At 26.8% G+C, this 27710-nt stretch overlaps 1 protein-coding gene across 1 annotated transcript; it reads left to right on the top strand.

The window, feature by feature from the left end:
• LOC113378790 (elongation of very long chain fatty acids protein AAEL008004) lies at window positions 1–26429 on the top strand. Its single transcript, XM_026619382.1, has 8 exons — window positions 1–145; window positions 1759–1866; window positions 16370–16450; window positions 20755–20811; window positions 21526–21631; window positions 23614–23750; window positions 25544–25705; window positions 25966–26429. Exons 1-8 carry the CDS (start codon window positions 2–4, stop codon window positions 26083–26085), a joined length of 915 nt encoding a protein of 304 aa, XP_026475167.1. The 5' UTR covers window position 1; the 3' UTR covers window positions 26086–26429.
• The last annotated feature ends 1281 nt before the right edge of the window (window positions 26430–27710 follow it).

Raw genomic sequence — 27710 nt, forward strand, 5'->3', positions numbered from 1 at the left:
AATGGCTACGATAATACGGAGCGTTTGGGACGGATACCATGACCTCATGGACAACAAGAGCGACCAGCGGGTCAACGGCTGGCCCATGATGTCTTCGCCATTCCCTACGCTTTTTATATGCCTGAGCTACGCCTACTTCGTCAAGGTAAATGATAAAAGATTCAGAAATTAGATAAAGGATACGAAGATCTAACTCTGTTTTTATGCACCAATAGGAATTAGATCCATGTCATTCAACTGTATAAAAAATTGGCAGTCCTTCAAATGACTGCAAAAAAAAAATGGTCCCACAACTGTTCAGAAAGTTCAATATATTCTTTATTTTTGTTTTTTTCTTGATAATAAATATTACAAAAATATAACAGATTGCTAATTTTGTTCATAATCTTCTCCAAATACTTTATCATTTTTTTTAAATATAAATATTATTTAATCATGCTTCCCTAGTTAAACTTTTTGAAGAATTAGCTTTTTATGACATTACTGAATTTTCTTAATTTGATTTCAATAACTATTTTCTTGCATAATCCTTATCCTTTATCTATGTAGTCTGACCATTTGATCGCCTGTACAACCATTTTTTTTTTTAATTTTTTTTATTGCTATTTTATTAATTTAATTTTTTTACGGTTTTAAATGAGTATAACTTTAAACCTTGTGCCAGAATTTTGAGCTTGACTGGTGGTCAAATAGATTTTAATATGATAAACTTGATGATGAACATTGTATTTAATGTTCGAATGCTTTTTTTCAGCTCTTTTTTTAGAAGCGAAATTTGTGCAGCTACTATGATTATTATAAAATTACTGTCCTTTTAATATTAACTATGAATAAGCTTGACAAGAGCCTGAAATAATATCTATTATTATTGATTACGGCTTGCTTATGAATAAATAAATAAATAAATAAATAACAGTAATTTTAAATATTAATAGCTTTATTGATATATTTTTTGAATAATGATATTAATAATTTCTTTAATATATTCTTCTTTGTTTTTAACTGATGATTAATATAACAAAAATAGAATAAATTCAATATTATGTTTTAATGAAATTGCTAATTTTGTTTCACCATCTCTTCCAATTTTACTACCTTACAATTTTTTTGATATAAATTGATTATATTTAATGGCTCTATAATTATTGACAAACTTGAATAGCTCATTTAATACATTTTGGCTTCAATTGATAACTATAGCAGAACTAGATTTTTTTTTAAATAAAATATTTGCCAATTACAAAGGTGGTCTGAGAAGTTTGCGACTTATAGAAATTTTTTTTCTTTATTTTTTATCCATTGTAGAAAATTAATTAAGTAGTTGAACTTAAAAAATCACAATTATCAGATAAAGTCATTGTTCCTTCAGTTAATCGAAAATTAATAGATTCAATATTGGAAAATAACATTCTTTTATAACTTTATCATTTTCAATAAAAATTACATTAAAATTTTGAATCTAATGCAATTGCAGATTAATTGTTATTCACTCTTAATTTACTCAAAAATTAATATTGATTATATTGGCAAATACATTTTTCTATAATTTTATTATTTTTAATAAAAATTTCAAATTTAATGTGATTGCAGATTAATAGTAATTGTCTTTTAATTTACTCGAAATTTAAAATATTCAATATTACCAAATACCATTCTTCTATAATTTTATTATTTTTAATAAAATTAACATTAAAATTCCAAATGCATTATTTAACACTTCATAAAATTTATTGTACTGAAACTGAATTGTAATTTCAGGTTATTGGACCAAAACTAATGGAAAATCGCAAACCATTCCAACTTAAATATACACTTATAGTATACAATTTATTTCAAGTGATATTTAGTTGCTGGCTATTTTACGAGGTAAGTTATTAATTAATAATAATAGATTATTGACCAACTATAATACTTTATTGACTCGTATGATGAAAAAATTAAATAAATAAATAAATCAATTTTTCATAATATTAAAAACAACAAACCCAAAATTGGCTAATATAAATTTTTACTGAAATGACTCATAAAACCGGATTTTTGATGTGCCTCAATGGCAAAAAACTATCTACTTAATTTTTTTGAATAGCTCCTTTTTTAATAAAAAAAGTATTTATATTATTATTATCTTTTTTTTCAGAAACTATTAATAACAAAAAATAACAAATAATTAATAATTATAAACAACAAATAATTTTAATAAAAGTAAATCAAGTTAAAAAATCAATTTTACAATGAATATTAAAAATGAAAATGATAGTTATTTCAACTCTGCTGATGAATATTTTTGACAAAATACCAGATCAAGGTTATATACAGTGTTATCTCTGTAAAAATTGTCCCATGACATTTATACTCTGCATTAGATAAAAAAAGGGCATTGGACCTCTTAGCCGTCCAATTTTACACCACTTTTGTTGTGAATAAGACCAGGTGACAAATTTTTGAAAAACAGCTAAATTTCTACTATGATGAATTAGCTGAGAGTTGTACTGAACATAGTCAGATAGTTGTTTGTTTATAATTGCTCAAAGTCAAATTGAACCTTTGTGCCTCGCCCTACCCTATATGAAACCAAAATACTAAATCTATTTCTAATCTATCTATTAAAATAGTACAGACTGAGTTCTATAAAACAAACAATTGATAATTATTATAATTAGCCAAGTTAGTTTAATCCCTGACCAACGCAATTTTATCATTTAACCATCGACTCTAAATGCGTTTGAACTTTAAATTGCGCAGTGTTTCTCGTAATTAGAATCCGAATCGATTTTGTATAATTATTATGAGATTTGCATAGCGTTAACTTGACATTTTCTAACATGTATTTTCAATCAACAATTAGACTTGCATTGTTAATTGTTTTTCAACATTCGATGAGAATTCGCATTTAGGGCAGGATTAATCGATGCATTGTAACACTGTCCTTCGGGGAAAATAAATATTAAAATGCCATTTCTGTAATTGACTATTGTATGTTGTTTTTCTTTTATATGCAAATAAATTAACGTTAGCCTATTGGAAAAACTCGATCAATTTATTCGCATTTCTTTTATGATTTCAAGTTAGTTCATAATATTTGAGCCCATCCTGGTGTTAAATAACAGTTAAGGACAAAAGCTATCAGAATTGCAGAATTTTGCATATTTTTCAATTGTATCATGAAAATGCACAAATTAATTTTATTCTAAATTTTTGGTAATTTATATATTTTCTTCAATAAATAAAATTTCAATAAAAATATTTCCAACGTTGTATAATAGTATATAAAAAATAAAAACATTATTAGTGGCTAAATTCTCAAACTTGGTTAATAAAAAAAATTAAAATGAAAAAAATATTAACTAGCGGTGCATGGCATATCGCTCTGAAAATTGCTGGAATTTTCCATAGCGAAAATTAAATTTCTTTAAAAAGCTTCAAACATTTTCGAAAACTGAGAAATTTGGTTTTTGATAATTTTGAAATTTTTGAAAAAAATAGGACTTTTTACATTTTTTAATTTTTTTGAAAATTTTGAACTTTTTTCAAAATAAACGCGTTGCTGTTCTAGAGACAAAATATTGAAGCGCGTAAGCGCTGCGTAAGTCTAACGGATAAACATTGGTACAGAACCCATAGAATTGTAAACCCATAGAAATTTGTACTTATAATTTAAATCTCTATAAAATATCTGATAATTTGATGTGCATATTTCTAATGATCATTTTTGACCGCAAATGTTAATTTTTTTCACTATTTTATTGGATCTCCGAAACTGCTGGACTTGCCTTTCTCAAAACTAATCAGTACGTGTACCTATCAATAAGAGTTGAATGTTTTGTTTGAATCTTTAAAATCGGTTAATCCGTGTTCTAGAAATCGTCGACTAAAATTCGTATCCGCTCACGCATACACACATACAATCATACACATGTACGTACATCTATTATTGTTGAGGTATGCCAAATTGTTCAGAAACCTTTGAAACGTAAAGATATATAAAAAAATTATTTTCGATTTTTTTGCGATTACTATAACTGGTAATACGATTAGTTACAATAGTTTTAAACCGTGAGTCATCTACCATTTGCAAATTTTTTTCGATCCCAATTATTCTAATATTTCCAATGCGGTCCTGTTCGATTTAATAGTTCATGTTACTGATCATTAGTTAGTTTTTCGCGCCAATTGAATGGTATTAACTTTAGTTTTTTTCCTAATTATAATCTCTGTATTCAGGTCATGTTAACTAGAGATCAGTTTTTATCTGCCTACTAATAGAAATCCATATAGACAATTTGAAATATATTATTAGTGAGACAATCGTTTTAGGTATTTTGAAAATTATTTTCATTTGAGTTTAATCAATTCAGAATTTATAATTCATTAATAAAATAGTTTTTTTTTGCGTTTGTTTACGATTTGTGTGGAAAGATCAAGTTGTGGCCCACATGTACAACAAACATAAATAATTAATTCACTAATGGTTATTTATGAGTAAACACGCGCTCACATATTTGTATATTTATTTCTAATCATTTACATAAATAATTGCTACAGTTGATGATTATGATAAAAGTTTAAAAAAACATCAATAAACAAGTTAATGTAATATTATTAGTTTTTTGTAAGCTGGTACTTACATAAACTAACCTATTGTCAAAACAAATCATTTATGCATATTTTTGCAATTTTACACTTTGTATCATATATGATAATTTCACATCGGATAGGTAATTTTCTTGCATTAATGTATTTTATTTGTTTTTACATATTAATATATTAGGATATACTATAATAATAAAATGATAATAATAAAAATTATAATATAAATAAATTACAACAAGATTTTACCTGCCCCTTATAAAGAGAACTCTATTTTGCTTTTTTTTTAAATTGTACAGAAATTTAAAAAAATTGTGAACTTTAAAATTATATATTTATATATATATATATATATATACATTTAAGTATTTTTATAAAAAATAATTATTTTTGATTACATTTATAATTTTAATTGCATCAAAAGATTTAGTTGTTCATTCCTTTACAAAAATTCTATTTATCTGCCTATAAATATTATAAGTCTATATTTAGTACAGAGTATAAAAACAAATTTTTTTATACGATTATTTGACAAAAAATATTCAATTTATTTGTCATTAATGATGTTTTCAATAAATTTATGGAAATTATATAATCATCAGAGCACAGCAAAAAGTTACCTAAAATTATTTCTCGATTAACATGGAAGATTTTTAATAATTTTGTGTTGATGATTTGTTTATTATCAATGTAATGATATTTATTAAATACAAAGTACTAAAATACGTCGTACAATAAAATGAATTCAAAGAAAAACATAAAAAAGTTTAGTTATAATTTTTGTAATAATATTTTGAAGAAAATTTGAGCTCTCTTTTTTGTTTTGGAAGCACTTAGATATGTCAATTTAAATTTCAAAGAATAAACTGTTTTGTTGTCCATATAAATCAATAAAAATAAAGTACTTTGATTTAATATATAAATATTATTTTTTTAAAAACACATCAAAAAGCTCAGTTAAAATTTTTGTAATAATATTTTGAGGAAAATTTGAGCTCTTTTTTGTTTTAGGAGTACTTAGATATGTCAATTTAAAGAAAACAAGAATATTATTTTATAAATAGCTATTTAATTAAATTGCTTATAATTTGAATAAATAATATTCAAAGATTTGTAGAAATACTTTTGTCAGTCGTTTCTACATAATTTTTGAACAATCAGATAATTTCGACATAATAAACTGGCAATAAAGATTTTCTGAAATTATTAAATTTTTACTTGATCTAGCTGCCCTGAAGATTTATTGCACATCTTAATATCAAACTCAAGAATAACTTCATATATATAAAATATATAACTTCATACATATTAATAAGTTTAACAATTTTTTTATATCAGCTTCTACAATTGAAGAATCTCTCTAATTGCTGAATGCAGATAAATTTCTTTGTCCATATGGGACCTGCAATATATTTATTTAATTATCCATTACATTTTGTACACATATGTTCAAATTACGTTATTGTTACTAAATTTGTTGTTATTTAATAACAATAAACCCATTGTTGTTTTATTAAGCATTCATGTCTCATCTGATATCATTGAAGTCTGAAATGAACCATGTTTCATGAATAAAGACAGAAACACGTTTATCGAAATCTGGATACGAACGTAAAATATAAAAAGACGATTTAATAATAATTCTGCCGAAATCTTCCACAAGGACCGAGATGTAATCGCATTAAAAACTCGAGGAAATAAAAGTTCGTCGTAAATTTTGAACGTGCTTTTGCTCCGAAGCCAAATGGACAATGGTAAAAATTACCGGTTTTGAAATAACGAGGAATTAATTTATTTTTAAATATGTGCAATTATACAGGATGTTCCAGAACTTAACGCCAAACCGAAACGGCTTGTTCATTTTAACTAAAAAAAATATCTCACGTTGTTTGGAGATTGTGCAACCTAGACCGTTGGAGAAATTTTTACCATTTTTTGATTATTGTAGTTAATTTTTTACTACCGAAAACCTTTCAGTTCAATAGTTTTCCTATTTTCTATGATTAATTTTGCAATTCACTAATTTATATTTAAAATAGTTTAAAAGAAACCACGTGTAATACTGATGAAGTAACAATTTAACCTATTAAACCATAGGCTACAGATGTCGAAAAATGCATTTGAATACAATGAATAAATACTGATTTGAAGAATGCAATAGAAATTTTAAAGTCAAATGACTTAATTAATCGAAGGTTTTTATAAAATTTTCTATTAATTGGAATTGCATCAACAAGCGTTACATATCATTTCTAGTTGATAAAATGAAAAACAACAGTAGTCACAATAGATGGAAATTGCAGGTATAATAAAAATATCATATGTAAATAGTTAAGTTTAATTACTGAATAATTAATGGTAATAATGATAATATAATTGAGTATGTAATCTTAATAATAATAAAAAGATTTAGGTTTATCAAATATGGAGGATAAAATAAAGAATATAAACCGTGGAAAAAAGCAACTTTTTATCATGATGGCCATATTAATGAAACAAATAAGGTCGATTATAAAAATAATAAAAAACAAATATTAAATTATTGAAATTCCTTTTTTTTATTGTGGATATAATTTATACCTGTTCAATAGACATTAGGTAAATTGAATGATAGAAATTAACATCACAAAAGTTTATAGTTAAAATTGTTAACTTCTTTGACTTGCTATTGTTTTAACTTTTTTTTTTTTGTAATTTTGTTATTATTAAATTTTTGTAGATAAATATTTTAAATTATTCGGTTTTAATTTTACGGATATAAGGGCTACTAATGAGTATTCATAAGATAGTTTGCAATTTATATTGAAATGTGAAATATCATTAATTTAATGTATAGATAAGCTTTGTGTAAGTGGCATTTTGCTTTAAGAAAAGTTGAATAATCAGAGATTAAGAACTTCTCACATTGTGACTATAAAATTTTCGCTTTTTATTAAAAACTGATCAAATAAATTTTCAAATGATATTATAGAGATTCACAAGTCAACCACCGATCGTTGGCATCTAATAATTTAAGATGTTAGTTTATAATCAATTACGTTCGACCAAGTTGATCTTTACCAAAAACTTATCAGTATATTTCCAATTTTTCCAAAATTTTATAATGTTTGAATATGTGCCAGAATTTCTCTTTACAGCTCTTTATATCAAAATAAATCATCAGGAGCAATTGTCAAGTTCAAAGGAATTGATATTTATTATTGTATTGATATACATACTGCGTTATGTATGGACAACAAAGGATCAATAACAAATTTATGAAAAATAGGTGTAAGTGGCAACCTGTAAATTTCTTTAAAAATATAGATCTGAAATAGGATTTCAAGTGAAAATATACCTTACCAGGTATTGCTGAACTAAAATGCATCATCAATATTAGATTAATTTTTATAATAAAGATATATTCAATATAGGAGATATATTAAAAAGCTTTGCATTTAAGAAGTATCATTACAACCGATCCTAGAAATCAAAAGTTTAGATTTTTAGATTTTTAAAAAAAAAAAAATATTTTATTTTTAATAGCTGTCAGAATACAGTACAATCCTATAAGATATTTGCACATATTACACATATAAATTATTTTGATAAATATTATAATATATCGATAGTTGGGGAATCACTTCAATAATTCATTTCGATAACGATTGCTGTTCAAAATTTTAAAAAAATATGATAAAGTAAACGTTACGAGTTTTAGATACATCGTAGTAGTCATGTGGCTGGAAAATAAGAAACAATATTCAAATCGACTCGATTAATCCACGTGTTATGTCTAGACCGTGAAATTACGAAATGTCAAAGCACCAAAACATTAGAAAAAACATCGTCGATCGTAAAATTCATTCCACATTCAATGAAAGAGTCTTCTCTAAACTCTTAAAGGTACGCAAATCGTTTCTATTATATCTCTTACCAAGGTTCTACGCGAAGTTATCTCGCGGAATCGGAATTAACATGCAATCTGCAACGCGACCAGATAGAATTACCTGGCGACGTGTGCGCCGTACAGGTAATCAATAGTAAGTTATTCGAAAACGAGAAAAAAATCGAATAATTGTAAACATATGATGAGACGACGTCAGTCTACGATAGACTGACTTCTGAGTTGATCTCGTGTATTCGTGATACCTATTAAGTGCAATTATACGAGATCCGGGAGCTGTGCTGAATTGTGATATTAAAAATAGCACTCCGCTAAAATTTGCTTTTGAGTTATTTGTTATATAATCTACTGCTAAGACTCTTTCATGATCGATCCTAAATTTTTTCAGATTTTTTATAATTTATTTATTTGAATAGCAATCAGAACAATTCTTATCCAGAAAGTAATTCATTGGTTGTTAATTCTGTTATTAATTCAAATTATACACACTTCTAATTGTAAGTAGATACATTGAAGCAATTCACCAAGAGACTATTTTTACTTGAAATCATATTTTGGTCTACATTTTCAAGTTGAAATTGATATCACTAGTTCTTAATATCAAGCTGGCTCCTATATAGGAATACTGACAATAGCAACACTCTGCTCTAATTTTTTTCACGTTCTCGATTAAATAATTTTCTGTTCAGACTCTTAAGATAATTTACTTTTAACTGCATAAAAAGTATTCTCACTATTTTATTAGAAAACAGCTCAATGATTTTCTATATGATGAAGTTTGCACATACACCTAATCGTGATAAGATATTGATTTGGAATCATATTTTAAATCTATATTTCTAAATGTTAAGACTCATGCTGGTTTATAAGAATAGAGGGAAGTCTCCTAGTGGCGGATACCTAAGATTATTTATAAATAAATCAAAAAAAAATTACGAAATGTTCATTAAATTATGATTTATGTTAGATAACAAAGTTAGTAATCAAACTAAATTAACAAAACCGCAATCTTTGATAAAAAATAATTAATACTATCAATCAAACTTTGGTATCAAAAAATATTATTTTAAGCAGTGGCACCTAGTACCGGACATTTCAAAATAACCTGCATTGATCACATATGTAGCCATTTTCACATTCTGGAATGTCTGCACATGTGTCTTTGACGAATATTCTTAGATATTGCAAAAAAAGTCACTATTCATCCACCTTTTTGGCTGGGCCACACCGATGCTCTCCTATATAGGAATGCTGAAAATAACTACACTCTGCTCTAATTTCGGTTATATAACCTTCTGCTCAGACTTTCACTATTTTGTTAGAAAACAACTCAATGATTATCTATAGGATAAAATTTTCACATAAACCTAACGGTGATGAGATATTGCTCCTATTTTGACTTGGAATCATATTTTAAATCTATATTTCTGCGTGAAAATTGATATCACTATTGCTTGATATCAAGTTGGTTTGTTACATATAGTAATATTATTATTAATATCACTCTGCTCAAATTTTCTTCTTCGTTCTCTATTATATTGTCTCCTGCAAAGCATTTCGTATTTCATCTTCATTGCCCTTATTTTAGTAATTAATTTTAATTTATTTGAATGGTTATCGGAACTATTCCTAAAATATATTACAGCAATACTCTGAAAAGCTATTTACACTTTAAAATCATATTTTCAAAAATAATTTGACTACTGTTCGATATCAAGCTGGCTTCTTGCATGTAGCAATTATAATAGTAATATCACTCTGTTCCAATTTTATTCTCAGTTCTCTGTTACATAATGAACTGCCCAGCCTAGAATTTTAAGACTTTTTTTATTATTTTTTCCTAGATATACTTTATAATTTTAACTCTTTCCACTCGGATGCCGCCAAAATTCATATAAATCTCAAAATTAGCGAGAGGAAAGGGTTAATAGTTTTATCAGAACTATTCTGAGTGTTGTTTCAGAAGACAGCCTATGCTTATCTTTTCCTTTTGTGATAAATATTTACATACTTCTAATAGTGATGAATACATCAAAATTTAATATGCGGTACAAATAATAGCTATGCATTGAAATGAAATGGCTTTCTCCACAAAATAATTTTAACAAAGAGTTTATTATCAAGTAGCAGCTTTTACAAACTACTTCGTGACCACAGCAGAGCCTATAAATTACTGGCATGCTACTTTTATGATTAGTCTATTATAATGTAAATGAACAAAAACCGGTTGCAAACAAGTAGCTATCGAATTAATTAATTACAGACACGACTAACAATGAATTTGCCTTTGAGCATTTTACCATTATGCGTTGATGATGTTGCAAGAAGAGGATTATTAAAATCACCATAAATGCTATGGATGGCCAAAGTTGAAAATAATAAGAAATAAGTGAAGGTCGTAGTAGTAAATAGAAAAAAATAGAAAATATTTTTTTTATCAGTAAACATGTTTCTTAATTAGGCAATAATGAGTATTTTATAATGGAATGACAAGAGACACCTCAGGTTTACCCTTCTGGAAACTTGATAAAACTTTGCGTAGCGATAGAGTTGATAGTCAAACCGAACGTCTTAAAATATTATAGGCCTAGGAGAAGTGGTTCTGTTGTAAACATACCTCGATATTTTAAGGTACTCCTTAATTAAGACCATCAACTCTCTCATTTTGGGAAGTTTCATCGCAATTCCAACAGAGTAAACTTGAGGTGGTTCTGGTAAGCGTTTTAAATTAATTATTATGTTATTGCATATTACAATATCTTCAGATAATATATTATACTTGCTCTATTCCCAGAACTAATTTCATTGTCATTCGAAATCTTTCTACTACATTTTTGTCCACTGTTTTTCATATTATTTTTAAATTTTGAGTAAAATTGTTATCAACCGTCACACTATTTGTAGCATTGACCATGCTGTGAAAATGTGCTCTTTGCATTCAGTTTCGTTCTATACTTACTTATTGCATCAATTTGCATTAATCACTGTTAGTGATGACTCCGTCGCAGTTAAATGTACAAAGGAAATGTCTTTGTCAATAGGAATTAGAATATAACATTATTTATATTGATGAACAAAAGTATCGTAGTTTGATTTAATTAATATACATGCACAGAAATGATATACTCTGATATTAGGCTTTAGATTCAATAATTTTAATTTTCTCATAAAAAGCGATTTGAATGCTTTGTAAAGATATTTTGCACAATCTCTCATATCTCAGTCAATTTATTGAATTCAAATGCAAAAAAAAAATTGGTACGTATGTACTTATTTTCATATTAACAGCAATCAGGCTTATGTCCAATAATTTCCAATAATTTCAATGGTGACATAAAGCGTTTTTTGAATATTTTGTTTCTTATAAATAGCAATCAGAACTAAATAGCTATAGGTAACCATTTAGAAAGTATACCTATCGATATTTGGTATATTATTATTATTAGAATTTTTCTATATTTTTTCAATTTGATGTCATAGAAGAGTTTTGTCACTTGAAAACATATAGAGATCGGTATTTCCAAGTAAAATCTGATATTGCTACTGCATGATATCAGGTTGGCCGTGGTGGTTATCGAACCTGGAACCCTATAGCTGAAAATCTATAAAAACTTTTACGTCTGAATAAATTAAATAATTTTTCTTGTCTATATCTTGTAATCAGTTGAATTTTACTAATTCTATTTCGTATCAAATTGAAATTTAATTGAAACCATTAAAATTTTTACATTAGAATAAAAAAGTATAATAAAGTCATCATTAAAAATGAAAAATATGATTATTCACTGATTGTTTAATTAGTAACTAAAAATATGAATATTTTGATTTTAAAAATCATGCAAAAGCTTGATCCCCATAAGTTATAAAACTAAAATATCAACAATGAATCTTCAATAAAAAATATAGTTTTCAATTTGAATATTATAATTTTATTGATTCTCTATACTTTTTTACATAAAAGTCATGATGTAACTTATTGCAAAATAAATTATTCAGATATAAATTTCAATACCACTTTAATACAAACGCAAATTATGTGAACTTCATCAAAAAATAGCAATGAGAGTTCACATTGCATTTCTTCCATGATTTTTTTCTCATCTACACATTAATATATTTATGTGTAAATTGAAAATATTATTAACTTCGATTTGATTTGATTTATGACAAAACTGCTTCATACAAGTATTATCCAACTAACCAGAAAAACTAGTTAATAACTATAAAATGGTTCATAAAATTTATGAACATGATGTTCCGGAGAATTAAAAAAATATAATAAAATATGCGTACGAATACATGTGAATAATTTAAATCAATTTCTTTCAACTTGAAAGTCAGATAAACAAATAGTACATAATAAGCAATAAGTTTTAGAAATACATATTTAATACATGTATATTTTTATGCAAAATCAGAAGTAAAATTTTATTTCAATGAATTTAATTTGAAGAAATTAGTAATATTCAGTACATTGTTTTTGCATTCACATATATCTTTTATATTACATGTTTGAGTTTGACTTCAAATATCTTCTCTATTGAGAAATTTATTATTTTTAAATGTAGCTTTATTAAAAATGTTTTATATTATGTTTGCATAAAAGTAATAATAATAAAACCAATGTTAACTTGGAACTATCGTGTAATACTCTACCATTTGCAATTAAATTGCATCAGAAATGCGCTCGTTCGAAGAATAATAATCTGAAACTTGTTATTAGTATGTAACGATGTCAATTGAAATAACTTATGCAAGTTTCTTTTGTTCTTGTACCTAAAACCAATAATGCATCGACTTTTATATATAGAAATATGCTAATTTACATCACCTAAATTTTAAATTTAACGCATAAGATATGATTAAAGCTGATTTATTACAAAAAAACTACACCAACAAACATTTAGAAACAGTTAAGATAAATTATTATAGTGACAGGTGATTCCCCAAATTCCAAAACCTGTTCTTGAATCGGTAAAAAAAAGTTTAAAACAATGTGAGCAAACTCGTAAACTTGCTATTTTTTTTAAAAAAAAATTAACATCGATTTTGATGCCATGTTAATATTTTAATTCACCTGTATTGATTATACTAGTATAATCTAGTTTCTGCTAATCATTCTTTGTGTATAAAAAGTTACTCCAAATGTTAGCAGATGAAATTTCATTAAATATCAAAGTTGTTTTTATGAGAGATTTATAATTTATACATTTAATGCTTTAAGGTCAGTATAAGTTTGCAAAAACTGACCTAAAATATCGACCTGTCACAGATCATTGAAATAGAAAAACTCATTGACCTTGTTAAGAGTTAATTATTCCTTTTATTTATTTTATTGTCGTGTCGTGCGTTTCTTTTAGTTTCGTAAAAAAATTTCATATTTCAGGCATAGTAATTGACATTTTTAATTATAAGCTTAAAGGTTCATGGGTAAAATGTTCCACTACTGATATCTCAAAAACAAGTAGAGTTAAGAATTTTTAACAACAATATTTGAAAGTAGAGAGAAAAAGATACATAACCAGCCATCACCTTGATTCGACGTTGCTTTATAATGAAAGTATTTTTAATTTTTTTAAATTATTAGATGGATGCCCAAAAACATTTTATTATATATCTTTCACCATCTGAAAAAACCTCAAGCTTTATATATATTATTATATATTAATTGTTATCACTATTATTTTATAATAATATTATTTTACATTATCATTATTTTATTATTGTTTCAGTATAATACGCCAATACGTCCACTTGCTTCATAGTTTTACATATTATTAACAAATCAAACATTCAAATCAATAATCGTTACATAGTCGTTCGTTAGATGTCGCTAGAGTGCATATAGTTTCTAATACTCGCTGCGTAGTCCTGAACTAATTTAGTTACACGCGAATTTTTCGAAGCTTTATTTAAAACAAAAGAATTAAAATTAATTCTTATGCTCTAAGTTTGTAGCAGAACAACAGTGGAGTGTGGCCGTAGCTCAATATCTCTACAAAGAAAGAGATAAAATGGATGCACCTCCCCTTAAAACCTGTTTGTTCTGCTCCAGCAAAAAATAAACAAAAGAGCTAATTTTTTGGCAAGCCTTGTCGAAAAAAAGACGAGGCTGAAAAGAGTAGTAGTAGAAAGTAGTAGCGCCTAGGGGGCAGGCCCATGAGTTGAGTTAAACTCCAACACCAACTGCACGATATCAAGTACAGATCGAGGATCGAACTTAAGACCTCTTTGAATACATCATGCATATTTAATATCAATATTTTTAGAATATGTTATAAATATCCGGGTGCTTGTGGTGCTCTGGTTTTGCAACCACAAGGTTCTGCAATCAAAATCTGCATAAAATATTAAGCAGTAGTAATATCCTTTCATAATTATAAATAAAAATCAATTCAATAAAAATATGAACCAACAATAAGAGAAAATAGCTTTTCCCTCTACTCTTGTACTTAAATAAATATTGGGGTATTTATAACGTGGTGACAAGTTTTCTGGCCTAGCAATCATAAGGATCTAAGATCAAAATCCACTTTGCAACCTAATATCAAGCAGGAGTAATAAAAAAATATAAATATCGGGGTATCTGTAACTCGGTAACAGGGTCCCTGGCCTGGCAACTATAAGGATCTATAATCAAAATCCACTTCGCAACTTAATATCAAGCAGGAGTAGTATAAAAATATAAATCAGTAGCTTTTTCTGTGTATCATAATTAAAGTTATGTCTTAATTTGCAGTATGTAGGTATAATAATAGGTCAGAAAAGAAACCAACATGTAAAAACTGTTTAGATTAATGATTAGTTTGACAAGTGATTCCCCAAAACCAGTTTCTGGGTCTGGCTCGAAATGAGTAAAAAAAAGTTTAAAACCATGGGAACAAACTCGTAAGTTTGCAAATTAAAAAAAAAGAAATAAATATTTTTGGAATTGATCCATGTCTTTATCATGGAGTAAATTTTTTACACAATTATTCAATATCTTCATGAAATAGACAGATGGTAGTTTAAAACATATATATTTATATTTATTTTTATTTATATTTATTTATATTTAAACAACACAATTGTTCAATTATAGATATTATATGGTACATAACTTAAATTAATAGATAATAGTACATACAATATAAAAATGAAATATAATTTAAACAAATAAATGTTCACTTAAAATCTTATTCTAATTTTTACAGAATAATTTACTAAAAGGTATAACTCAAATACTCATCAATAGAGTAAAACACTTGCTCTTGTTCTCATATAATGCTGATCATTTCATCAATTTTCACATTTTTAGTTGTTATTATTGCAAAAATACTAATTTATAAATAATTATAAAAATTAAATCACGTGTTAAAACGAACAAATGAATTACTAAATATTTTTATAAAATAGAGAAATTGTGATAAAATCAAATAAAAAATATTAATAATATGTCATATGAAATATATGTCATAACAATCAATATAATATGCAATTCAGCAGCAGTTTTCTCGATTAATTTTTGATCATGAATTTTGCAATAGTAAGGGAGACTGGGAGCGGTTGTGCCACTTTTTTTGATCAGCTATAATTTTGTTAATTTTTTAGTTAGCTGGGCAAAAAGAGAATTAATGGTACAGAATAATGGAAACTTTTCAAACTTGACAATTGTCACTACCGTACCCGGTCAGGAAAGACTAATACAATATGACTAATTCAAATTGAAAATTATATTAGGCAATAAAACTGTACTATGTCTAATTTATGGCATCTAATAACCATATGTAAAATCTAACAATGAAATTGATATTTTGTAATAGAATCATATAAAAATAAATTATGTACAACTGAATCATGCTTTCCATATATTTTACTGTGAATTGCAATCTAACAGTTTCCTTAATTAATTTTCAGTCATGTGCTTCCGGATGGCTGACGACCTACAGCTTCCGATGTCAGCCAGTCGATTATTCGAGGTCGCCCGAAGCCATGCGGGTAAGTTGCGAAATCCAACGGAGATGGAGAAAAGTTTGATAGATAATCAATTTTTTAATTTTTATATAGTGCAATTGAATATTTGAAGTGATATCAATGCTGCGGACATATTGACAAAAGATGTTTTTTCAAAATTAGCTATAAAGTTAAATTAGGTTACGAAAAGGTTACGTCCAAGTTGCATCTGGGTACGTCGATGCAACGTAGTCGATATTTTTTTAAATATGATTTTTATTTTTATTTTTCAACTTCATATAATTACAATCTGCCTTTAAATTACATTCAGTATTTTTGGTGACAATTGCGTAAATATGATATTTTAAAATGCTACCCAGTGGTAGTCATTATACGTTTGAAAATGGATGAGATAAAATTACAGAACAATAATAATAACTTTACATGATATGTTATTTACTAAATCTAAAAGGTTAGTTCTTTTGCTAGTTTGTTAGTCTTCTGGGTATATTTGATAAGAGCAAGTTTTTGGTCTTCTGGGTATATTTGATGAGAGCAAGTTTTTGGCGAGTTGGAGACGATCTTCTAGTCTGGTTTTGTACTTAGATGCATGTCTTTTAGTTTCTTCTCCTATCGTGAACATATTAGAGTCCTGATGGATCAGCCAATTTGGGACATACTTTGGCGCCTCTAGTATTCTTTTAATAATTTTATTTCGTGATCTTTAAAATTAAATGTCAATTCTTAGAGCAAGGTTCAAACTCCTACAAGCCAATGCCAGAAAAAATTGCACTTTTTTCTTTTTATAAATATATGCCCGTGGTCATTCATTTCGTATCATACAATAGCTTTTACAATTTTTAAATCGGTGCAGCGGTTTTTTGAGAAAATTTGGACAAAATTTTGGCTCTCATATACATATAGGGTTTAATGTAACAGCGGTAAGTAGTAACAGGCGTTTTTCAATGTGATATTTTTTTATCTCGATTGGACATGTAAACCTTCTTGCACAATATTGTCATAGCTACGCAGTGCTTGCATAGTATTAATTGCAATTACATGTAGTTTACGTGGATTTATGATAAAAAATTTTGTTTTTATATAATTGGTATAAATTTTACTACCAATTTTTGTAAAATAGTGGGATATTTTTATATATAAATTATTTTATTTTTGTACCAAATAGTAATTATGACTACATTAAAATTATACATTTTACATTGTAGTCTTATCAAAAAACTATTAATTGATTTACTCAAAGGCAGACATCACTTAATGCATAATTTTATTTACATAAGAATAATAAATCACTTAACTGTTTCTACGAATTTTTAAACTAATTAATTTTTAAACTTAATTTTAAATTTAGCATGAAATCCATTACTAATCTTTGCAAAAAGTGAGATCTTTGGGCATGCAAAATACATTGTTTTTACCAAACAGTAATTATGATCGCTTTAAAATTATACCTGTTACATTGTAGTTTTAATAAAAAATGATTAATTAATCAAGTCAAATGCATTTAATAATTACATAAAAATAATCAGTCGTTTAACTATGAATTTTATTATTTCTATGAATTTTCAAACCCGCGCAATTAAGATTTTGATTAAATCTGGAAGTCCATCGACGTAAAAAAGTATTACATAAATATTTGCGGTTACAATATAATTACTATGCGGTCTTATTATTTATAGTACTTAAACAAAATTTATGTTTTTTCCGGGTTTATTAGATTCTGTGGGGGGACAATATATTTACATTTATGGCTACAAGTAATGATATATGCTTTTTAGTAGAATTAATGGCTTATATACAATTATAAAGTTAAATGTAATTAATATGGAACATCTGATGGCAGAAAATGAATACACCTGTATAATACACTCTTCAGTATAAAACAGTAATTTATTATAATAAATACTGATGTTGAGAAATTCAGAAATACAATATTGATTGCTATGAGCTGGACAGTACAATAATATTTTTTTACAAAAACAATCGTTTTGTCAACACAAGCAGACAGTTTTTTGAATTATTTAAATCGGATGCTTATTTCTCTCAAACACTGCCATTTTGGCTCCGTATATCCGAAACGGCTGGACCTGCCTTTGCCAACAACTAATCACCACTTCTCACCATTATTACAAATTGAATGCTTTTTGGATCGTTCCGTTCTTTGAAAACTCGATTTCTATTTTCTGCATTATGTGCTCCGTAACTGCACATCTCTCTAACAATAGGAATCGAATGTTTTTGGAGCTATTCAAATCGGTTGATTCGTGCGCCCGAAAACGTGGACAAAAAATTGTATCTATACATACATGCATACAAACACATTAATTTTTTCTAAGGTATGCCAAAATGTTCAGAAACTTTCAATGAAAAATGTTCAATTTCGATTTTTGGTCGCTACCCTACGGGAAGTTAATTAAGATATTTACATATCAAAATTAGTCGATTATAATTACGCAAACTGAAATTTTATAATAGATCAATTATATATAACCTGTCAAAAATGACGCACCTGCACAGTTCTGTTTACTGCGTCGGGAAAGTAGCTATTACAATATCATGAAGGACGATTTACATGTCCAATCGGGACATAAATATTCTATTATCTTTCAAGATCATATTAACCCTTTCTACTCGCGAATTCCGGAATTTGTATGTACTTTGCCGCCGGAGCGTGTAAAAAAACATACATAAACTATATAACGACATGTATCTGTCACACAATAATGACTGTTCAATAAATTCTTTTGCATTTGTAATACGTTATGTTAATTACCTTAGTTTTTACTATTTTATTATAATAGTGATAAATTTTTTTGTCAACTTATGAAATGCAATACTTGATTGTAAACACTCACTCTAAACCGGATTATCTAACCGGCATTCCAGATGTACTGAGAATAAATAATCTATGACATCATCACTATATTTTTTATGATTACTGTAATAAAATTAATTAATTAAAAAATCGACAAATAAACAAATATAATATAACATATCGCTGTTTTTTCTATTTACGCCAAATCGGTATCTGATGTTCTACTTTATTTACATCCAAAATCATTTCGAATTCATTCAAGTACGCATTAATAATTCATAAGGCGGAGTTATCTTATTTAATGACAACTTTATATTTATAATAGCGGAACGTTATTTAGAAGATCCGATTAATTTTATTCAATGTGGAATTTTTTGCAAAAACTAGTGGAAAATTTTACGCGAGGATTATGAATTATTTATAAAAGTACACGTGCACTGGCCAGATCATTGATATAAAATATTGGTATAAACAAGTCTAATAGTAAATCGATTTTTTCACGTATTTTGTTAGAAATGTGTCTGTCATCAAAAGATCATAGTAGTAAAAAAAATGTATCTAACAATGTGTACTTTGTCTCTTAATAACGGCCTAGTAATAAACGAGATCTATAATAGTGATGGTGCAAATTTTGAAAGATGATCATAAATCATGGTGAAAGGCTTGTGAATTATTATTACCACTTTTGAGATCATAATTATGAGGGAAACAAAGAGGTTGAAAAATATAATATATTAATAAAGTCTAATAATGGGGATCTTCAGTTAGTCTGCTGATGGCACACATATTCTTTTGTAAAAAGTGTTATTTAAGTTGGAATGTGATTTGTGATATATATTTATATAAACATAACAATTTTATTATTTTATTACATGATGTAGTGTACATATTATATCTTCATACCATGGATTGTTGTTCATCTCAGGATTTGCAAAACTGAATAAAAAATAAGTCAAAACCAAGTGTAACACTATTTTTACATATGACTACACCAAATTCACAATTATACATTATATTTATATTAGGGTGGTCCTCAATATGGGTATTTTCCTATTTTTCTGTTTCCAGGTGCTCAAATCCTTCCAAATTGATGAAAAAAATTACCTGGAAGTTTTAGCTCTTAACTTTTTAAGTTAGTCCGCACTTCAACCAAAGTGGATGCAACATGGATAAAATTCTATTTGTTTTTTTAGAATTGAACAAGTGAATCAAAATTTTGATAATAATATTGTATTTCCTTATTTTGATCATAAATAAAAATATTACAACAAAAAAATTATATATTTTATAAAATAAGTATTTACTTAGGAAGAAGAATCAAAACGTTTTGGTTGGAGTGTGGACTATTTTATAGTTAATATTATGAGCTCAAACTTTCAGATTTTTTTTATCAATTTGGAAGCATTTGGAAATTATATTGTTTATGTGTCAGAAAGTTAGTAACTTAAGTAAATCAAAAATCCACAGAAATAATTATAAATCTATACATACATATTAATGTTATTGATTTTTGCAGATGGTGCATGGCTGTTGGTGGTACTACTTCTCGAAGTTCACGGAGTTTTTCGATACGGTAAAATTTTCTTACTAAATTTAATCTTTATATTCAATATTATTGACCTAGAATATATCGTAAATTATTTATTATGTATGATTTTTTTTACAAATAATCAAAGTAAATGATGTATCATACAATATATAACACATAAGACATGACCAAATAAAAAACGTGGTAATTAAAAATACAAATTTATTATAATGATACGTTTTAATCAATATCAAGACCATCATTAAGTGAAAAACAAAAAGGTAAAGATCACAGAATTACAAAATTTGATAATTTGATGATTTATAAAACTATTACTTACAGAATATATTTTTAAACTTTTACTAAATAAATAACATAGTCCAAGCAATAAATAATTTAAACATTGAAAATCTGTTTTTTTCTATTGGATAATAAGTAATTATTGTTGAAATTTGGAAATTTAGTTGACAAGGTAGTCAACTAACTAAAAGTCGTAATGGTTTTCAATGATTTTATAAAATGGATTTTGGTTGAAATATTTTCTAGTTTTTTTAAATTCACTATGTTGTTTTCTATGAATTATTCTCTGTTATTATGACAAATATACAACTTTTTTTTAATTTTCTGATTGTTACCTCTTATTTTTTTCCACTGAATGATGCTGATCTTGATATAGAACAAAACGTATGAATTCAATAAATTAGGTATAGATTCAGTAATAAATATTTTATTTTCTAATTTTTTAAATTAATTTTTCAGATTTTCTTCGTTTTGCGTAAGAAAAACAAACATGTGTCGACACTCCACGTTATTCATCACGGATGTATGCCAATGTCCGTCTGGTTTGGCGTCAAATTCACTCCAGGTAATTTAATTTTAAATTAAAATTAAGCAAAAAAAAAATAATTAAGAAAGAATAAAAAGTAGTGAATAACTTAAGATTAATTATATGATCATGATCATCCTAGACAAACTTTGTTAAATGATATACTTTGGGTACTCAAAATATGGTCTTTGAAATACTGAAATACGAAAAACAAGCAAAGTTACCTTTAATATATTGGTAAAAAATAAATTGAAGGAAAAGAAATACAAATAGTCAATATTTTAGGCACGTTTTCATGATTGTGATCACCTAAGAATTTTTATTAAATCATCCTTTTTGTTAAAGGATATACTTCTGGTAATCACAAGGTCTTTGAAATACTCGTAACTCAAGCAGATTAAGCTTTAAAAATATATTTGTAAAATAGGTTAAAGGAAAAAAATACAAATAGTCAATATTTTATGCACGATTTTATGATTATGATCACCCGAGAATTTTTGTTAAATTATCCTTTTTGTTAATGGATAAACTTCTGGTACTCAAAATAAGGTCTTTGAAATACTTGTAATTCAAGCAGAATTAGCTTTAAAAATATATAAGTAAAAAATAGGTTAAAGGAAAAGAAATACAAATAATCAATATTTTAGGCACGATTTCATGATTCTGATCATCCAAGAATTTTTTTGTTCAGTTTTATACTTTTATTTCAAATATCAGCTTTGAAATTCTAGTAATTCATGTAGAGATAGTAGTTGCTTTTAAATATATTGGAAAAGTTGAAATTTTTATGAAATAACTAATATGACTTAGAAGCCCACGAGATCAACAATAAATATGCAAACCATTGTATCCTTGATAATTATTAGACAAAAAAATACATAATATTATATACAAAAATATTTTACTGATAAACTTGCAAATCTCGGTTAAACTTACAATATAACTGTCTTATAGTATAGATAGTCAAAGTAAAACATTTTTAATTTTAATAGAATGAGTAAAATCGAAAATAAAAAAAATAATAAATAAAAATGAATGAGTCGTCGAATACAAAAAAAAAAAATAACCAAAAATGTAATGAGTAATAATGGTATTTTGATACTCTACATAACTTAAACAATATTATATATTAAATTTTACAGTTTAATTATTATTTATTTTACTTACTCATTTCATTTATTATTAATTAATTCAATTTTCCTTTATATAACTGCATAATTCAATGCAGAATTTCAACTTTTTAGAACTTGAATTTAAATTTATTCCTCAAGATTTAGTAAAAGATATTCTAACTTTTTTTTAGAAGGGATATGATTTTCTATTTACAAATAACTTTTTACACTTTTAGTTACATAGTAAAATGTTTTGTCCCTAATTCTTTTACCATGCTCTGGAATTTTAGTACTACACCTGTTCTATTTAAATCCAGTATTATTATATAGAATTTCTCAGAATAAAATTTTCTAGCAACAAATCTAGGTTATTTTTTAATTGCTTTACAGAAATGCCAAAGCAAGTTTAATAATATGATATACATTTATACAAATCAAGAACAATGAGTTTGCAACAAGAAACTAGTTTTCCTTATGTACACGTCAGGTGTATAAATATTTCCAATGATTTGCATACGTAAAAGATCTTAAGATACTCGTTATATTAGTTTATTTCTTTAATGATATTTTAATTATTAAATGATCTCATGTAAATGATAATTTATATTGATCCTTAATTCCTTAGATTATTGTATACTTGAAAAGTGTAAATTATATAAAAAAAGGTTGACAGAATTATAATCACTCTCCATCACATCATACATAAAATTTTTGATTTGATGTTTCTCAGAACCATTTACTACGTTTTGGGATACTTTGGAGATTTTTCAAATTTTATGTAAAATAATGGGAAACTTATAAGATTCCTATTTAACTTGTTTTTGTTGGTGGTGGTCAATTTCCTTCTCGATTATGAGGATTGATATAAATCTTAGATAAAAAAAAATCAATAAACAAATGACATTTTAGGTGGTCACAGCACCTTTTTTGGCTTCTTGAATACTTTCGTCCACATTATCATGTATTCTTACTACTTGCTTGCCGCACTTGGACCTCAGTACCAGAAATACTTGTGGTGGAAGAAATACCTGACTGGTCTTCAAATGGTAAGAAAATAATATATATTTATAAAATGATTATATTTTTTATTTACCATCATACCTGTTCGTCCAATAACTGGATTGGCATTCGATTTAGACATTCTAAAAACTACCAAAAATTTGCTGATGTTCCTAATGGAATAGATGCAGATATTAAAGAAAAAACAATTATTTCTTTATTTGAATAATTCTGCGATGCACAATAGTAAATAAATCAATTATCCACGTGAAAATATAATTAATTCAAATGTTTTAAATAATGCATATTTCTGTTTATATGCTATATATAAATTTTATTAATGGTTCTGTTTTTATTGCTCGCTCGGTATATTTAAATTGTATGTTTCATTCGATGACGTAAATTATATGGATGCGGTTCTATCAAGTTCTCATATCTACACGCAATATTATTATAATATTCTTAAGTTTGAAATCTATAATCGATTGACAGAAAATAATTTCAATTACAAAAAAGCGGCTCGGGCGATGTTTGTCAAAAGATTCCCAACTGATATATTTAGCACAATTTCTGAAGTTTCAAAACTGGTTCAAAATTTTTGATGAAAATGTGAACCATTGGCTTTGAATTTGTGGAATCGATGCAACCACTTCTGTATAATGTCGATAAAAGGTCAAATTTTGGCTCACATACATACATACAATCTTATCTACCATTTTGGCCAAACTATCCTTAACTAATATGTTTCGAACAGTTTTTGAATTTTCAAAATTGGTTCAGAATTTTGAATGAAAAGGTGAACCATTGGCTTTAAATTTTTGGAATCGATGCAGACATTTTTGCGAAAACATCGAAAAAAGGTTAAATTTTGGCTCACATACATGTATACAATCTTTTTACAATTTGAGCCAAACTCGTCCTAACTGATATCTTTTGAACAGTTTTGGAATTTTCAAAATTGACTCAAGATTTTTGGTGAAAATATAAACCAATGACTTTAAATTTTTGGAATCGATGCAACCATTTCTGCAAAACGTCGATAAAAAATTGAACTTTTACTCGCAAATTGGAGTACATGTAGTATACAAATTTGTACCAATTTGGACAAAAATAATACTTACCATTAGTAAATGGAATTTTTTTGGCGAAAACGTAAACTTCTTCGGGAAGTTAATAATGATATTTCTAAACATACTACAATGTTTAAATATTTAAAACCATTTTACCGTGATGTAGTATTCCATAGGTCGTTTACAATATCATGCCAAATTTGTAAGTTTTATTTTAACGCTAAAACAACTATTAGATCAAGCTATTAAACAAACGCATTTGAGATCATCTGCAGATTCTATATCCATTATTTTACTTGATGTTATCTTCTATTTAATTAAACTTTAATGATATAATCTTGCGTTATTACATAATTATACTACGCCGATGTTACTTGATGCGTAACTTCGTCGATTTTGAAATTGTAGAATAAGATTTTAGAATTAAAACATAAATTAGATTAGAGTCATGAACTTCGAATCAGAGATACGAGGTTTGATACCCGCTTCGGACAACCTGATGTCAAGCAGGAGCGACATCGGTTGCAAAATGAAAATAGGCTTACCGTATTAATAAAAATTCATCAGGCTTCCAATCTTAAGTGGAAATTTGGTGTCATACTGCTTGAAATCAAGTTGGCCGATATTGGTATCAAACCCGAGACTAGTGTTTCATAGTATACATTTATAAGTATAAGTGTATCATAAGTATACATTCTTTACCACGATTGGCTCAGTTAAATTATTTAAGTGCCGAGAATCATATGACTAAAAAAATAATGTTGTTTCAGGTACAATTCGTCCTGGTTATGATCCACGCCTTCCAGCTGTTGTTCATTGAATGTAATTACCCACGTGCCTTCGTCTGGTGGATCGGCATGCATGCAGTCATGTTCTACTTCCTATTCTCTGATTTCTACAAACAGACTTACAACAAGAAAGAAAGAAGAGAAGTAAGTTTTTCCATCAATCATAATAATCATTGTATATAAAAAACAATTTTTCTTGACAAAGTTCCATTCAGTGAGAAAGATCACAACAATAGAGTCATAACAAATAGTACTGTTTCTATCTCATGTATCAAAAATCGTTGATCACCCAAATGAGTTACTAGACCAACACTCAATTCTCAATGTTTCTGCTAAAAGAACATTACAATGATCAATTTTCAATTAGTTTTCGTTCAATTTTAATCATAATGTTCCTCTTGCAGGCGATGAAATTAAATGCCGAAAAGTACCAAAGCAATTCGACGGCAGTCCACGAAGCCAACAATAAGGAAGCTATATTGAATAACACAGAAAACTCTTTTGGAACGCGGAAGAGGCTTTAACATCGTTTCCAAAATTTGTGTTCATTCATCATTCAAAAATTTTATACAAAAAAATATTTAATAAGAGCAATTCGACGACTTTTTAATGCGCTAACATCGTGATCACTAACTGATCTATCCAAAGTGCATAGAACAATCACCAATAACAATTTGGTAAATCATTTTTTTAAATCATTTGTCATAAGAACTAAATTAAATTTATAAATTATATATTTTTTAATACTGAAACGCATTCAATATTATCAACTATGTACTCGGCATTATTTTTGTAATGTTTATTGAATGCGCCTTTGAATGTTGTAATAACTATAAATTAAATAATAGGTTTTAATTGATAATGGAGATAGTGGAGGATATGTTATTAGGTTAAAGTATGTTTTGTATAAAATATTTTAATAATTAAGATATGTATTTGTACACATATATAAGGATATTCGCCGTAAAAATAAATGCATTTACACTTTTTATACATCTACCAAAATAGTGTAGATGGCATGTTAAATTTTAAATATAAATTATATGATGATAGATTAAATCAAATTGTACACATATAAATATAGATAATAAAATTTAATTATGTAAAAAAAAAATTGTTTACTAAGAATTCTGCATCAATCTAGCATGTGCATGTGTATTGATTCATTTAGATTTTTATATTTTTTACATGAGATGATAAATAGTAAATTTTTATCTAAACTTATGGAGTGAAAACTTATAAAAGCCCATATATTAACTTATCGAGTGGTGACTAAAATAAATAAATATTTATATTATTTTATCTTTGGTTTGAAAAGTTCGTCGTTATCATTAATGGTTTCGTTAGAAGATATGTAAATATGTTTTATAAGAAACTGAGTCTACAGGTGGTAGCACGTGTTATACAATTTTATATACATACATTTTGATTATACAGCCTCGAAATATTTTATTGGATACACGTGGTGTAATTTAGTTCTTCGGTCTTAGTTCTTCTGTCACGATTGTTATGATGCAACTAGTGTTCTTCTAGGTTGCAAATATTTGTTCACAAGATTTAATGATTAAATGATAATTGGCTACAATTGTAAATGAATTGATAATTCATCAACTCTGTTCAAAGATCAAACAATTCTGTTGTGTTAGTAGATAAAATTTTCTTATTAGGCACAAACCCAAATTTTAAATGCTGTTTGTTGAGATGTACTTGTAGTAATTGTTTGAAATAGCCTCTTGGATTAATTAATTAGTAAATGATGATTATTAGTGCATTTAAGTATTAAATGTGGTTTTTAACCTTTTTTGCCTCGCGCCTCCTCGTTCTAATAAGAAAAATTGACGCGCCCCCATTTTATAATAATACTCAATTGATATCAATCTACAAATTATTATGCAATATTATGTTAAATATTGTTGTCATCTTCTATTTGCCCATTGCTGATCTTTGCAAATTTGTTTTTTAACCAATCACAGACCTTCTTTTCCACATTCAGTTATGTGGTTTTCAATATTATTCTCTTTCAAACATTTCATACACATTATTGAGTCAACACATTCATTTACAATTTTATAATTTTAACTTTACCAGTCTATTGGAATGTTTTTATTTCTAATATTTTTCCAAATATTTACCCAATTTAACTCTTCTC

The sequence above is a fragment of the Ctenocephalides felis genome, unplaced genomic scaffold, assembly GCF_003426905.1.
Source record: "Ctenocephalides felis isolate EL2017-DRISC unplaced genomic scaffold, ASM342690v1 CF-g0.4_SCAFFOLD_01886, whole genome shotgun sequence".
Lineage (NCBI taxonomy): Eukaryota > Metazoa > Arthropoda > Insecta > Siphonaptera > Pulicidae > Ctenocephalides > Ctenocephalides felis.